Source organism: Magnolia sinica, chromosome 4, assembly GCF_029962835.1.
Source record: "Magnolia sinica isolate HGM2019 chromosome 4, MsV1, whole genome shotgun sequence".
Lineage (NCBI taxonomy): Eukaryota > Viridiplantae > Streptophyta > Magnoliopsida > Magnoliales > Magnoliaceae > Magnolia > Magnolia sinica.
In genome coordinates, this window is record NC_080576.1 from 13885859 (window position 1) to 13900129 (window position 14271).

A 14271-nucleotide genomic window follows, 5' to 3' on the forward strand; every position below is an offset into this window, starting at 1 on the left:
CTACCATTGAAACCCTTTTGGGGAGTCAAAGAAGTTTTGGATCAATATAAAATTTATTTTTCCACTTCATCCTGGTATTTTTGACCTGATGAACAGATTGGATGGAAAATAAACCTTATAGTGAGCCCTACAAACGTTTTAACGGTGAAAATCATTATCTCTGCTTCTATTTGTGGTGTGGTCCAGTTGAGATTTGGATATGATTCATGTTTTTTATATCCTCTAAAATCATCTCAAAAAATGGATGAACGGTGTGGATATAATAAATACATCATTTTTGGGCCCATGTAACTTTGATCTCCTTTGAGCCGTTCGTAACAACTCGGAGGTTGAGGAGCGTCAGCGTTCGTCTTCGTACGACACGTACCCACAACAGCTCGATCGCTGGTGTGTGGTACACCAGCCAATCCGCTTGCAGTTCGGTTGGCTCTTTCTTTCTTTTGCTAGAACCGGTTCACTCACTATTCTCAGTCCCCGCTCCGTGGCTGAGGATGGAAAGCGGCTGCCGCGTTTCCCATTACTGGCGAGGCTACGAGCTGGGGTTATATTCGAAATTCCGAATTTACCCCTACCTTGCTCCCCGGAATTACATTAAAAGACCCTCTCGAGGAAGCAGAGAGCAGCAGCTGCGGCGAACCATCGCTGCCGGTTTTCCTCAAGTTTCCTCGTCTCATCCCAACGCACCAATGGTCGCCGATTGTTTCAGGTCCGATTCCATCCGACTGTTCATCTAATTTCAATCTCCCTTTTTCTATGCCTTTTGTTTTTGCTTTTTTGGGTTTGAATGTTTGATGGATTTGCCAGATTTGTATTCTGTGTTGTTTGATCTTTATTTCTAGGGTTTTAGTGCTTTTGGAGGGTACTTTCTGTGGTATGTTGGGTTTGGTAGTCCGCTGGACCACCAGGTTAGGTGTTCCATATAGCTAGATTTTGGAGGGCTTGAATACCCAAAAAGAAGAAGAGGAAGAAGAAGAACAAAAAAAACCGCCTTAAAGGAAAGAAACTGTAACGACTGCTTTTCTTTTCACCGACCATTCAGCTGAATTCAGTTCAGTCACATTTGAATGCACAGCTGTGTTAAATTGCAAACATTATGTTCACATACACCTCGTTGGACCAATGTATCACATGCTTATAACATACAAGCCATTGAAAATGTGGGCCCCAACTTGAAGATTGTCTGGTGCAGAAATCAGGTGCGCATACGCATGGAAATAGTGGATGGGCAATGTTATGGCCATGCTTGTTTGCTACCACCAGTTTGGCTCACCTGATAAATTGATTGTCCTATTTCTGGAAGCTCAGATGCCATACAAAGGAACCCATTGGCCATTCTCATAAGGTGGACAGCGATGTTACTGTCCAATGAGGTGTATTTGGAAAGTCCTATTCAATCAAGAGGGAATGATCAAATTCCGATGGCCTCCCTAGTAGTCACAACGAGGAAGCAGCCTCAAATTCCATTTAATTTGAATCTGGTGATCCACGTGAATCTCCTAGATTAGTTTATGTTGGAGATTCTTCTTATATTGATACTATCTATATACTATCTATAACACAAGTAGCTTTTGGACATTTTTATCCCTACAATTAGTTTCGTAGGGCGGCACACTTTGAATATTCAAATGACATGGGTAGACATTTTAAATTGAGAAATGGGGATTTCGGGAATTGGAAAATGTAGTTGTTGTCTAGTGTACAATTCAGATTTGACCCACAAAAAGCCTGTAATAGTTTAGATTTTACCAATTTCTTTTCAGTTCTCTAATGTGAGTAGCTTGCTCAAACTTCTCCTCTTTGCATGTAACCCGCAACAAGCATAGTAGTCGGGGACCGCGCAACAAAGGCTTTATGGGGCCCATTGTGATGACTCATGAAATCCATACTGTGCATTTGTTGCTCCGGCTTGTTTTACGACATCAACCGAAAAATGAGGAAAATATAAAGCTCAAGTGGACCACAACCATAGGAAAATGTGGAGATGGGTCGCCCACCGTTGAAACCATGAGTGCGCTACTCCCTCCCTCTCCCTCTCTCCCTCCCTCCCTCCCTCTCTCCCCCTCTTTTTGTGTGTAGCTCACACCTTTGTTACAATTTCTCCATTTGTTTCTCCCCTTTTTCAGTTTTTCCCTACTTTTTCTCTCTATCGTTGTCCTCGTACGTGCGTTGCATGTGCCATTTCCCCTTGTACCTATAATACAAAAGTTTTTTTTTTTCTATAACATCTATATTTGAATGATATGAGGGAAAAAAAATATTGAGTCCTCTCTCAACAAACCATGAGAGGGAGGGAGGGAGCAACATCAATATACGAATTTATGAACACAATAATGCCCAGAATTGCCTCTTATTCAGCAAGTAGCCAAAATAACTTCAGACATTTCTTTCAATAAGTTTATATTAAGAATGCGATGGTATCAGTCATGTGCTTTCATTTTGGTTTGTCATATTCACCCATCTATTCTACAAATGCAGAAAGACATCAATCTATATTGGAATAATCTTCTTCAATGTTAAAAGCTCAATTCTTGGAGCTTGGACTTTCTTATTTTCCTTATATCTTGATGCTCAGTTACCTCCATCCTTATTCAAGCATTTGATTCTGTTCTCCTTGTGCAAAGTCAGCAGGAAGATGATCGGGAATTTCAGTTGGAAGGATCATCCCCTGTAGCAGGTTTTAACTGACTCTATTTCATTTTTACCTTTTCTGTTCCGCATGAGAAAGTTAACATTCATGTCTTCTCATTCTTTTTATTTTTCTTCCCTGGTCAATTGAAAGTTTACTGAGAGGGAAAAGCAGTATATAGAAGCCCTAAAAAGTTGGATTAGCACAAAAAATTACAAATCCTGCATTTTGTCCATACCACTGTATAATATATGAAAGCCTACGCAGTATAATTTTACTAAAACCCTTAGCAGTATAATTTTTCTTCCACTGCGTTTTGTCCATAAAAGCTCCTTATTTCCACTGTATAATTTACTGATATGCTATAAATTCTCTTTCATTCAATTTATTATTTTCCATAAAGAGGTACAATTTTCTGTGGAAATATAAATATGGCCCTATCTTATCACCATGATCATCATCATCATAACCTTCTCTCAGCTATTTGTAGTCGGCCTTCCATATCTTAATTAAAATGTATGTTGCTGTTATTTCTTTACCAAGATGTCTATTTCTATGGTGTTGTTTCTTCATCTTTTCATAGTTATTGATGTTCATCTTGCCACTGATATAATAGGAGGTATAGTAGCTTTAGGAAAGTTTGATGCTCTTCACATTGGTCATCGAGAACTTGCAATACAAGCGTCAAAGGCTGGGAGTCCTTTTCTCCTGTCATTTGTAGGAATGGCAGAAGTACTTGGTTGGGAGAGCAGGTATGAATGCTATCTTTCAAGTAGATGCAATTATCTCATAATTATGTTATTGGATTAACCTTTTCATGTCACTTGAGTATTTTGTCATGGCACTGGAATTACTTATTTCTACCTCTGCCCACTGCTCCTGTTCCCAGTCTTGCTTTTGATTGCTAGTTATTAGTTACTCAGATTCAACAGCATTTTGCAGTATTTCATGAATATATTAAATTCTTTTGTGGGAACAAGCAGCTCTAGCTTTAAAAGAACATTAAAAATACTAATATATCAGTATTACTAATTTAGCACCAGGTTTTATTCTTCTGTCATTGGACCTAGATATGACTAGGAAGCTCTTCCAAGTGGGTTATTGATTCTGAATTCTAGTTCCAGCAGTGACCAGGGTCAGGTAGTTTTGAGGGCTTTTTCTAATGAGGACTGATCACATGCTCTTTGCTTGTGATGGGCCAGCTGGGATCAAGGATGCAATGTGAGATAAAGTTTTTGGGATTGTGAATTTTGTTTGACTGCCTCGGGTGATATTTTGCTTGCAGGGTGATTTTGTAAATGCAAGTATGTGGCTGATAGAGGAGATGGGGCATATATTTCTCCTTTTTGGCAGGGAGATCCCCATTGTCATTAGGAGGCACTTATGCAGGGGCCTGCACGCACACACATGTGCTCTTCTTTTGCACTTCATAGTGTTGTCCTCAGCAGTGACTAAGATTGGAATGGCATTGAAGATACTTTCATTAAAGGTTGAACCTTTAGTGCAGAGCAAGTGCACGATAACACAAGGTTCAACTTGTTGGGAGAAGAAACCTCATTACATGTTTATTGAAGCTAACAACATTGTGTTCCATTCCACAAGTAAAATTGGCACATGGAGAGAGGAAGTGGTTTGCAAGTTGTGGTAGGGTGAGTAGTGGTTTAAAGTAGTTTTTTTAAGGGTTGCTACAATCAGTGTTTTTAGTATCGGTATCGATGGATGTATCGCACCCTTGGGATACGGAAACCCATCGGATATTGCATGGAAAATATCAGATGTATTGCGTAATGTATCATTGTTTTTGAAAAACATTGAGAAAAGGGTTGAATTTTTCAATGAAACTTCAAGGGATGTTAAAAAAGACATCACTATGCACTTTGAACTCAAAAGATTACAAAAATCAAGGACATGCAATAAGTTTTCTTTATATAAGGTCCTAAGCTATGTGTTGTTAGATAAAAGTGATGGAATTGTATTAAAAATCAGTTCATATAAAATAAAAGAAATCACTAAATTTTCTTTAATTCATTACACTTATTAGCACATTCAATGCACTAAATACTAGCATTAAATATCTCCTAAAATATATGGTGCATTTATTTTAAAAATATATATTTTAATTGTTTTTTGTAATTAATTATTATTATTATTTTTTTGAAAATAAACAAACAACTGTGGTTGATGTTAGGCTCAACATGCACTCATAAATACAAAATATTAGGCGGGCATAATATATGATCAATCTAATTGTTTTCAAATAAAATTATTGTTCAATAACTTTTGACATTTTTAAATAAGAATATTTTTTCAAAATTTTCAAAAGGTTCCGTTAATCTGTAGATCAGCGTTCAACAAGCACTCTAATGTGATTTTTTTAACTTCTAATTACAAGTTAAATGGATGAAATGGGAAAAAATTGGGATTCCTCAATTTCACCCAAATTTGAAAATTGGAGGTCAAAACCCTTGATCAAGCACACAAAACATGCAAAATCATGGATTACAAACTTCATTCCACTGATGCTATGGGATTTAAACAAGAAAAAACTGATCAAACTCACCAATTTGGGTTCCAGTACCGCATGTTCTCCGATATCGATTTCTGCCCCCAAATCCCTTTCCTCTCCAAACATTTGAAAAGTTGTGGTTGAAATTCTCATAGGAAGATGATGAAAGCAAAAAATTACGAAAAAGAGGTCTTGTTTTTATTTTTGGCAAAATTTTCAATATTTTTCACAAAGGGGCTGATGCACTTGAGATATTGTCGATATGGTTGATACATATCGACAATACAAAGTAATATATAACGGCAGTATTTTCAAAATATCACAATTTATTGATATATAATTGAAAATTTTTGTTCATAGGAACAAAGAGAAGCAGATCTATTCTATAACCAATAAGTACCAATATACAATGGGGCTACTCCCATTTTTTGTGAGCAAATGCATAGATACATGTTCATCATTCAAACGATCCATTTGTAAGAATTTTTTATATATTCATTTTGCCTTTCTCCATGAACCTTTGAATCTATGGATAAAATACAATAAATGGCAATATTCTCAATACTCACAAAGAGAAACGGAAGTGATTTAGACAAAAAGAGAAGTGACTCGGACAAAAAGAAACAAAGTGACTTAGACATATCTTGTTTGTTGATAACCTTGGACCAATCAATCGAATATTGATTAATCGTCGATACATTGCCATAAATTACGATATATCGACCGATACTGAGAAGTTTCCCAACTGCAACTCAGCATTATATTAGTACTGTGCGACAGTGATAGTATTGGCCAATATATCGGTCGTTACTATCAATACTGCAATCAATGGCCACAAGTTGCCATGTTTGGATTAGCCATTGGATTGTTAATCCTGTTTCTATGATCCAAACCATTTATATAATGGGCTTCACTATGGATGGGGACCTCAACCAACCAAAGAAAGGAAAAGAAAAGAAGAAGAAGAATTCAACCCTTCAATCATTAACTGTTCTCCTTGAATTGACCTTGTCCTTGACTGTTGTCTTCCATTTATCAAAAGTTTAGGATCTTCCCATGGAAAACTCTAAAATTTTAAAAATGGACAGAAAGACAACAATCAAGGACATGGTCAACATTCAAGGAGAACAGTTAATGATTGAAGGGAAATAAGTCAGGACGTATTGTAGCAAAGCTTCTCTTTTGGTGTAGTTTAAGATGGAGTTTCATCCTTTTTATATCTAAACGCCCTTTCAATTGCCTGAAAGTCCTAATCACCTCATCTCCGTTTATATTCATGGTTTGCTGGTTTTCATTGAGTAATTGCATGTAATCTTTTGTCCATGGACTTGTTGTTATATAGTAGAAATTTGTGGTGACAATGCCCGATGAAAAAAAGTATGACGACAATGCTGTTTTTCTTTCCTCTTCAGGTTTTTATTTGTCAAAATTGTTTTGAAGTCTCTATGTTGTGAGACTAAAACCATAGCTAATCATATGCCTCTTAAAGCTATTTGCTTTTATGAAGTAAAATTCTTCCAGCTTTATTCCTCTTGTTATAGGTTTAGATTTCCTTCAAGCTTAGAAATGGAAATTCAGTTGAGTTTGCCACATGGCAGTGAGCCAATGTGTATAGGCTGCTGTTATTTTTATTTTATTTTTTGTGGCTTTCTAGTGTGAAACATGGACAATTGTTTCTTTTATTCAAATTCCTACATAGGGCTCCTATTGTTGCGAAATGCGATCGGAAGCGGGTTCTTTCCTCTTGGGCGCCATACTGTGGTAATGTAGTCCCACTTGAATTTGAGGTTGAATTTTCAAATGTTAGACATCTCACTCCACGGCAGTTTGTTGAGAGGCTATCCAAGGAGCTCAAAGTAAGCGGAGTTGTGGCAGGTATCGCAAGTGCATCTTTTTTTCCCCTTTTTATTGAAAATCCTCTGTTGTGATTGCCATTTTCACTTAACAGAGCGCCATGAGTTTCTGTGCTAGGCGAGAACTATCGGTTTGGGTATAAAGCTTCAGGGGATGCAGCGGAGCTGGTCAAGCTATGCAAGGAGTATGGGTTAGGTGCGTACATTGTGAGCTCCATCATGGACAAAAGCCAATGCTCCTCTGACGGAAGAAGTAAAAGCTGCGATTTGAGGGAGAGGGGCCAGGTGTCTTCAACTCGCGTACGCCATGCTCTTGCTGAGGGCGACATGAAATACGTGTCAGAGCTTTTGGGGAGGAGCCACCGTGTCATGCTTACAATGGATGGCAATTGTTTTGGCAACATAAATAGGATGTCAGCTCCCAAGTCATGTTTGTTGAACCAGCCGCCCAAGGAGGGTGTTTATGAGAACTGCATTCTACTGGTTGATCATGTGTATGTGGGACCATGCAAACTGATGATTGATGAAACGGACATCCATGTGGAACTAAATGGCGTGGAAGGTACACAGGCATGGGTCCCATTTCGGGACTGTCAACTCCTGGGCATTGAGTTCAGTGATACAGGAGGAGATTGACATGACAGTATATCAGATGTGATGGATGGAGCTGTGAATTTTTTTTTTTCCATTACGCCCGATGGTGCCGATATTAAGTTGTATAGTTAAATTGTGTTAATCAAAGAAATAGGACCACTCACTTGCATGATGCAAGGGTATAAGTGTAACTAATCATCCATTCTTTCACATAAATATTTATTGTGGTTTCAGTTGATAGTTATGAAAACATTGCACCCAAAATTCATTATTGTCCCCATGCCGACATTTCCGTTCCTTTTGACATGCAGCCCATGTCCTTTTACTTAATAGATTTGGGTGAATTCACGAAATTCCCCCTGAGAAAATAAGGGAGAAAAAAATGTAAAACAGTATTTAAGAAGTAAACGGTGGGAGATGCTAGTATGCAACCCATATAACAGAAGTTCAATGCAGCTCTCTCACAGTCTGCAATGGCAAAGATTTGCGATGATCAGGAATTGGATCTGGTGGACCACTGAATGGATGACTGTAGGCCAGAAAGCAGAGTGATTGGAGCAACCCGACCATCTGATTGTCAAGTTTTTGTAGGTTGAATGTGGACTGCTGCTCTTAACTCTTCCTTTTTCAGGCCATGACTGCAGAGTCCAACCTCATTGGTTTTTTGGGTGCTGCGGATTCTTGTCGTCACCCGGCAGATAGAACAGTCCCAATCATCACACATGTTTTCCAAGGTAGGGAGGGAGCTGCATGGTGTTTTTATGATGCCAACCATATACTAGCATTTTTGTAGAAAAAATCTATTAAAAAGATTGACCAAAGGGTAGGTTTGGATGCACCATTGAAATTCAGTTGTAACAGTCATTTCAGTGAAGTGGAAGTGACCTTAGCATTGATATATGGAGGGATTAGACTCCAAATTTCAGTTTCATTGCATGGAAATATTAGTATAATTTAGTAATTTCCTCTTTGATTCAAAGGAGTGTTTGAAATTCAATCCAATTGTGCATTCAAATGCAGCCCAAAAATTGGGAGGTAATCACTGGCAAGCTTGAATAAGTTGAGTAAAATTCCCCAACATTATGAAGATTTTAAAAGTTCTAGTTGTAGAATTGCCTGCAGATGGATTAGTGCAGCTACTTTCCCCGGCATGTCTTGAGTTTGAGAAAACTGCAGGTTTCAAGACCTAAAAATATTGAACAAAAAAGTTCAAAAAAATAAAAATAAAAATCCTAGAATTTGATCTTTATTTAGATTTGTTATCTTTATTTTTCCCAGGTTTTGTTAGACAGATAATGTAGAGCATGGGATATCACCATTGATCAAATGGAAGAAAACACAACGCATGCAATTATTGTAATGATGGACCGTCCATTAAAGGTGCCTACTGATCAGGCATACATGTGTGGTCCATCTGTGGACAGAATGGAAGCTGAGGATGATATACGCAACATCTTGGATCACACTATGAATTTTTCTTAGCCCCCAATTGAGGAGAAAAACTTTGATACTCTGGTAGAATGTGATGGATGATTCACAGGGTCCTAGAAAATCTTGAGTCCAAGTTAAATGTATCTTGAAGCAAAATTTATGCTAAGTTGATTATCTTACAATTGGATTAGTGGACATTAATTGGACGGTTGAAAATGAAAGACATCCAATAATCTTATTTCGGAAACGAGTGTCCACAAATCAGAGGTTAGGATTGTTCAATAAATCTGATTTTCGGACTGTAAGTTAGTGGATTTGAGTTACCGAGACCATGTAATTTAGATTACTTGTATGACATGTACACTTTTTATTAAAAGTAATCTCGAAGCCTGTGCATCATCCCTCATGCCAGAGTATTAACTTTTTTATCTCTATCAAACAACTCCCTCAAATTGAAGGGTTGTGATGGGCCTATCAAGGAGATATTTGGCCGATGGAAGTGCAGAAGACTTAACGGTCTCGATCACTAAACCGTGGGACTCTCTTGTTGAAGCTGGGTCTACTATGCAAATATCCACGGCTCAGTAAGCGTTGTAAGTTTTCTGATTATGCCAAGAGGCCCACCGAAGATGGGTCCCATCCCATGTTATCGGGCTCGAACTGATTGATTGATCCTCGCTCCCCAGAAAAGGGATGCGAGTTGCCTGCCTCCACAGGACGTGGGGCCACCAAGATGTCTATTAGTTTCTCCAGCTCTGCTCATGTTGGGAGGACATGGTCCTAAAAAATAAGCAAAGATCCAAAACTTGAGTGGACCACCCTCCAAGAGACGGGGGAATGGCAATGTTCACCATTGAAACCGTTCCATGGTCCACCATGGTGTTTTTATGTCATGCAAACCGTTCATAAGGTAATTCTAACGAATTGAAAACCCAAATGTAGCCTTATCCAAAAACTTGACGGTGGACATTACATTCCCATTGTTTCCTATAGTGTGGTACACTTGAGTTTTATTTTTAGCTTATTTTTGGGTTCACATCCTAAAATGAGCCGGAGAAACTGATGGACGGGGTAGATTTCTCACAGCCATATATGTGAGCCCCACGTAGCTTACGTCTGCAGGAACTTCCTGCTTGCGGGGCCGTGGCAGCTCGCGTCCAGAAGGTGAAAAAAGAGCAAGTTTCTTTAACATACGCCGGGTGCGCAATTTACAGGAGGACGAAACCCGGGGACGATGAATCGTGGCGTGGGAGGGCCGTTGCTTTCCATAGGAGATCTGCTGAGTGATGTGGGCGAAGGAGGTGGGGACCATACCCCATCTTCCTCCTCCCCTTCTTCTCCCTCTTTCCATCTTCCTTCAGACGACCCTCTTCCTCCGTCTCATCTCAACCGCCTATTTCAGGTACCACTTCATACACAACCTCATCCCTTTTTCCTTCTTTCTGTAATAGCAGATAACCTAATTTCCCAATTTTTGTAAATGTATACTCCCCATTTTTTAATGGTTTGGCCCAGATAGTCTGATCTGATCGGATATTCAGTCCACCGAACTCAAAACGCGTTCTCTCTTGATTTTCTGTCGGATTTTTCTCTTCTTTAGAAGACGTTGAACATACACCGTTGGTGATTTTCTCTCCAACCTTCAACTTCTTTCGAACGAGCATGGTCAACCTGATGGGTGGATTGGCCCGATTCATGGGCCAGGGCATCCTCGTTGTTCGACCCGCCTAGTGATTGGTCAGGATCTTGCACTCCTGTGCCACAATTAGCCCCTTCATTCCATCCTCGGACGGATTGCCGCACAATTTCTTCTGGAGCATTGCCAGGGATGAGAAGTACATCGACGGGTAGCAATGTCATTTGGGTATGAGGTTAATTCCATAGTTAGTAGGATTCCGGATATCGGTATTGGATTAAAATAAGAAAAGAGAAGTACAGAGCTTATTGTACTATATCACTATATCAACGTTTTTTTTTAAAAAAATTATTTAATTCGCGTAGTAGTGAAAGATAGAAAAAAGAAGAAGAAGAAGGGAAACACTATAAACTTTGTGTTTTTGATAGGTATACAATGGTGCATTAGACCATTCTTTGGTAAGAATGTTGTTTGTCGGCCTAACATGTTGAAAACTGAATTTTCTTTTTTAGTTGTCTACCTCTAAGTTTGGTGTTAAAGCATTTGGGATTTTGAAATCCATTCTTTAGTTGATCGTCAATTCTTACTGCTATAGATTTTGTTACATATTTCTGATCAAACATTTGTGCATCACTACTGATTTTCCAAAATTAAAACATAAGTGATTATAATCATGAAATTGTTGTGAATTGTACAAAACACGATCATAAGTAATTATATGTATGTTATCTGAACTTATTCTGAGAACTTCAAAGGTCTGTTTAATATACAATGTAGGCTTAGGTCTACTAAAAGATTGGGCCTTTCAACATCTTATACAGTTGAAATGAATTAAAAAGGCAAAACAGTGAGAAAATTTGAAAAAAAATAAATAAAAAATCACAAAATGGGGCCTTTTAATCCTGTCTAGGCACTTCTCTGTCAGGTTGCCATTTCCCGAAGGCCTTTTTGGGTGTAGTTGGGAATTAGTGCATTCTCTAATCTGTTCAAAATCTGGTATGACATACCCAGCATATGTTCGGATGCAAATATCACAAAGACAGTATTGTGTAAAAGGAAGCTAACAATCAATTTGTTGGGTGAAGCTCCTTATAATGAGAAACATGTAGAAAAATTGGGATTGGTCCTCACTTGGGAAATTCATCAACTTTTGTGTGTATTGGCAAATCCCTGAATCATCACATTTGGAAGAACATTACAGCTGAGATGACGACAACTTGGTTTGAGATGGACCCATGAGCCTTGCTGGACAACATCACCAGCGGGAAGGGCCAGTTTCCATGTTTAATTGAAGTTTAAGCTGAGAGCATGGACAATTGGGACCTGCTGGAAAATTGCATAAATCGAGATAAATGGCTGGATACTATCCCTGGGTATTCTCTCTGCTCAAACTACCATGTTGAAGAATTAATTCCATTCAATGTTCATCACGCAAGCAGACTGTAGTAGGTGCAATTCACAGATTTCAGTTTTTCCCCCCTTTGCTGTATGTCTAGTAATTCACTTGTAGAAGTGTTGGCATCTGGTATGTGCCCTCTATTTTCTCTTAAATTAGGATGCATTTGTACATAAAACCGAACCAAGCCAGTATCCAAATGGATATTTTAGCAGGGTGGATGCTTATCCATTCATCTTCGCATTTGGGTGGTTAGATTTTGAGAATCACATTGAGCCGGATAAAGTTTACTTTTTCTACATATTCTACCCAAATCAGCATCCAGAACATTTTAGGTATTGATCCATGATGGAAAGGAAAAAAAGGAAAAGGAAAAAAAATAAAATCTGGTGGGCTGTATTTCCTAGAATGTGTCACCCAAAAACCCAAACCTAACGGACTAACCATCTGCCCCCACTGAAAACCTATTCTGTGACCTGTGGTGGTGCGTTTGGATGTACAGCTCAAGTGGTGTTCAGTTTTCCTGCCTTTTCCGCTATATCTCACTTCCAATTTGGCAATATTCTATCACGTCAGCCATCGAAACCAGAACTTCTGAATGTAGCTTTAGCCGTAGCACCAGAAAAGAAGAGTTGCGAGCAGTCACCTGAATATTTAGCATGTAAGATATGTTTATTTTCTGAATTTCCATGAAGAAGCTACACAAACATTTGGCTTTATGAATAAGAAACCTCCTCAAAACAATAGGAATCAAGAATCCATCATTCCTCATGTCCTTGATTCTTGCATAATGGATTTATGCAGCGTGTTGCATTTTTTTAATGCATGTACGGAATTATCATCAACAGAAATGTCAGATTGGATTTTTTCTTTTTCTTTTTTTTCCATCAGGAGAACTATAATAAGTTGACCGAGGCATTGAAGGGGACAGATCAATCGTGGACAGCCCTAACTCTCAAGGTGACAACATTAAGAAAATGCCTTTTCTTTTTCTTTTTTCCTTTATGGTTAAAGCAGTGAGGCTTCATTGAGGTATTCTGATTAATTTCCAGTGACATTGACAGCTATGTGCTTCTCTAGAGACTGCTGATAAGCTCATTCAGTCCGCTAACTCGAATGTGGAAACACTAGCGGAAAAGATCGGAGAGCTCGAGAGCATTATGAAACGGGGGGATTCCGCTGTAGCAACAGCAAAAGCTATCCTTAATACACGGAGCAAAAAGGAAGGGCCCGCAGTTTAGAGTTATTAGACATCTGATGAATGGTGCAGATATACAGAGGTAAGTTATCCATTTGTGTGCATGTAAGCCTGCAAATAACAAACCACGAGAGGTTTTAAAGAGCTTGTATTATTTTATTTTATTTTTTGACTAAAAAGATTGATTGATCATTGAGAATCTATAGGGGAAAAGCAAGTTGTAGGCCCCGAATGGTGATGTGACCTAATCTGCACCACACATGTGGCATGTTCAAAGTGATTGGAACTCTCCAGATGGTGGACCAAATGTAAATTGCAACTGATCAGATGATTCCTAGATGCTTGAGCAGTGGCCTACAAAATGGCATTTAAAAAAATAATTATCTTTTCTGTTTTAACTGCACATTTACATGCCGCAAATCACATGTCAGCTTCTTCCAATTGGTGGGATTTTTGACATGGTAGAATGCCTTTGATGGAGCCATCTTGCTAAGGGATTCCAATCACCTGGTGGGCATTACAAATGTTGGAGATCTGGTGGGCCATATTTTAGGGTGCATCCTCTATAACTAGTTTACCAGGGGTGTGTTTGGTTGCATCAAAATTGGACTGATTAATCATGAAATATTATGATATTTGGTGCAACCAAACACACCCTAAACCAACAGACCAAAAACAGGAAATTGCCAACAATGGCAGTGATGGGGATCTCATCTATCGGTATCTCTGCTAGAGCTTCTTCTTCTTCTTCTTCTTCTTTTTTATCCCTTTCATTTTAATCAATTTATAGTTTTGATATTTATTTTTTATCACAGGAACAGTCAATCTTAACCTACAAGTCCCCTTATATCTTTGTTTAGACAGAACTGTGAAAAATCATACAAAGGATTACAAATTCTCCTGATGTGACTGACAGTTTCTTCTGTTTGAGAAACGAAAAAAGAGGCGGAAATAAATTTCCTTTTCCTAGCTTTTTCTCAAAACACGAGAAAACCGTTTCCCCAAAGAGCCCTGTTAAATGAAGATTTCCA

At 38.6% G+C, this 14271-nt stretch overlaps 2 protein-coding genes across 2 annotated transcripts; both read left to right on the forward strand.

Moving 5' to 3' along the window:
• Positions 1-432: 432 nt before the first annotated feature.
• LOC131242505 (FAD synthetase 1, chloroplastic-like) lies at positions 433-7848 on the forward strand. The gene is made up of 5 exons (XM_058241195.1): positions 433-706; positions 2622-2674; positions 3243-3378; positions 6832-7007; positions 7104-7848. Exons 1-5 carry the CDS (start codon positions 492-494, stop codon positions 7619-7621), a joined length of 1098 nt encoding a protein of 365 aa, XP_058097178.1. The 5' UTR covers positions 433-491; the 3' UTR covers positions 7622-7848.
• A 2267-nt stretch (positions 7849-10115) lies between these two features.
• LOC131242506 (uncharacterized) lies at positions 10116-13520 on the forward strand. The gene is made up of 3 exons (XM_058241196.1): positions 10116-10412; positions 12934-13002; positions 13107-13520. The coding sequence occupies exons 1-3, from the start codon at positions 10245-10247 to the stop codon at positions 13281-13283; spliced, it is 414 nt and encodes a 137-aa protein (XP_058097179.1). The 5' UTR covers positions 10116-10244; the 3' UTR covers positions 13284-13520.
• The last annotated feature ends 751 nt before the right edge of the window (positions 13521-14271 follow it).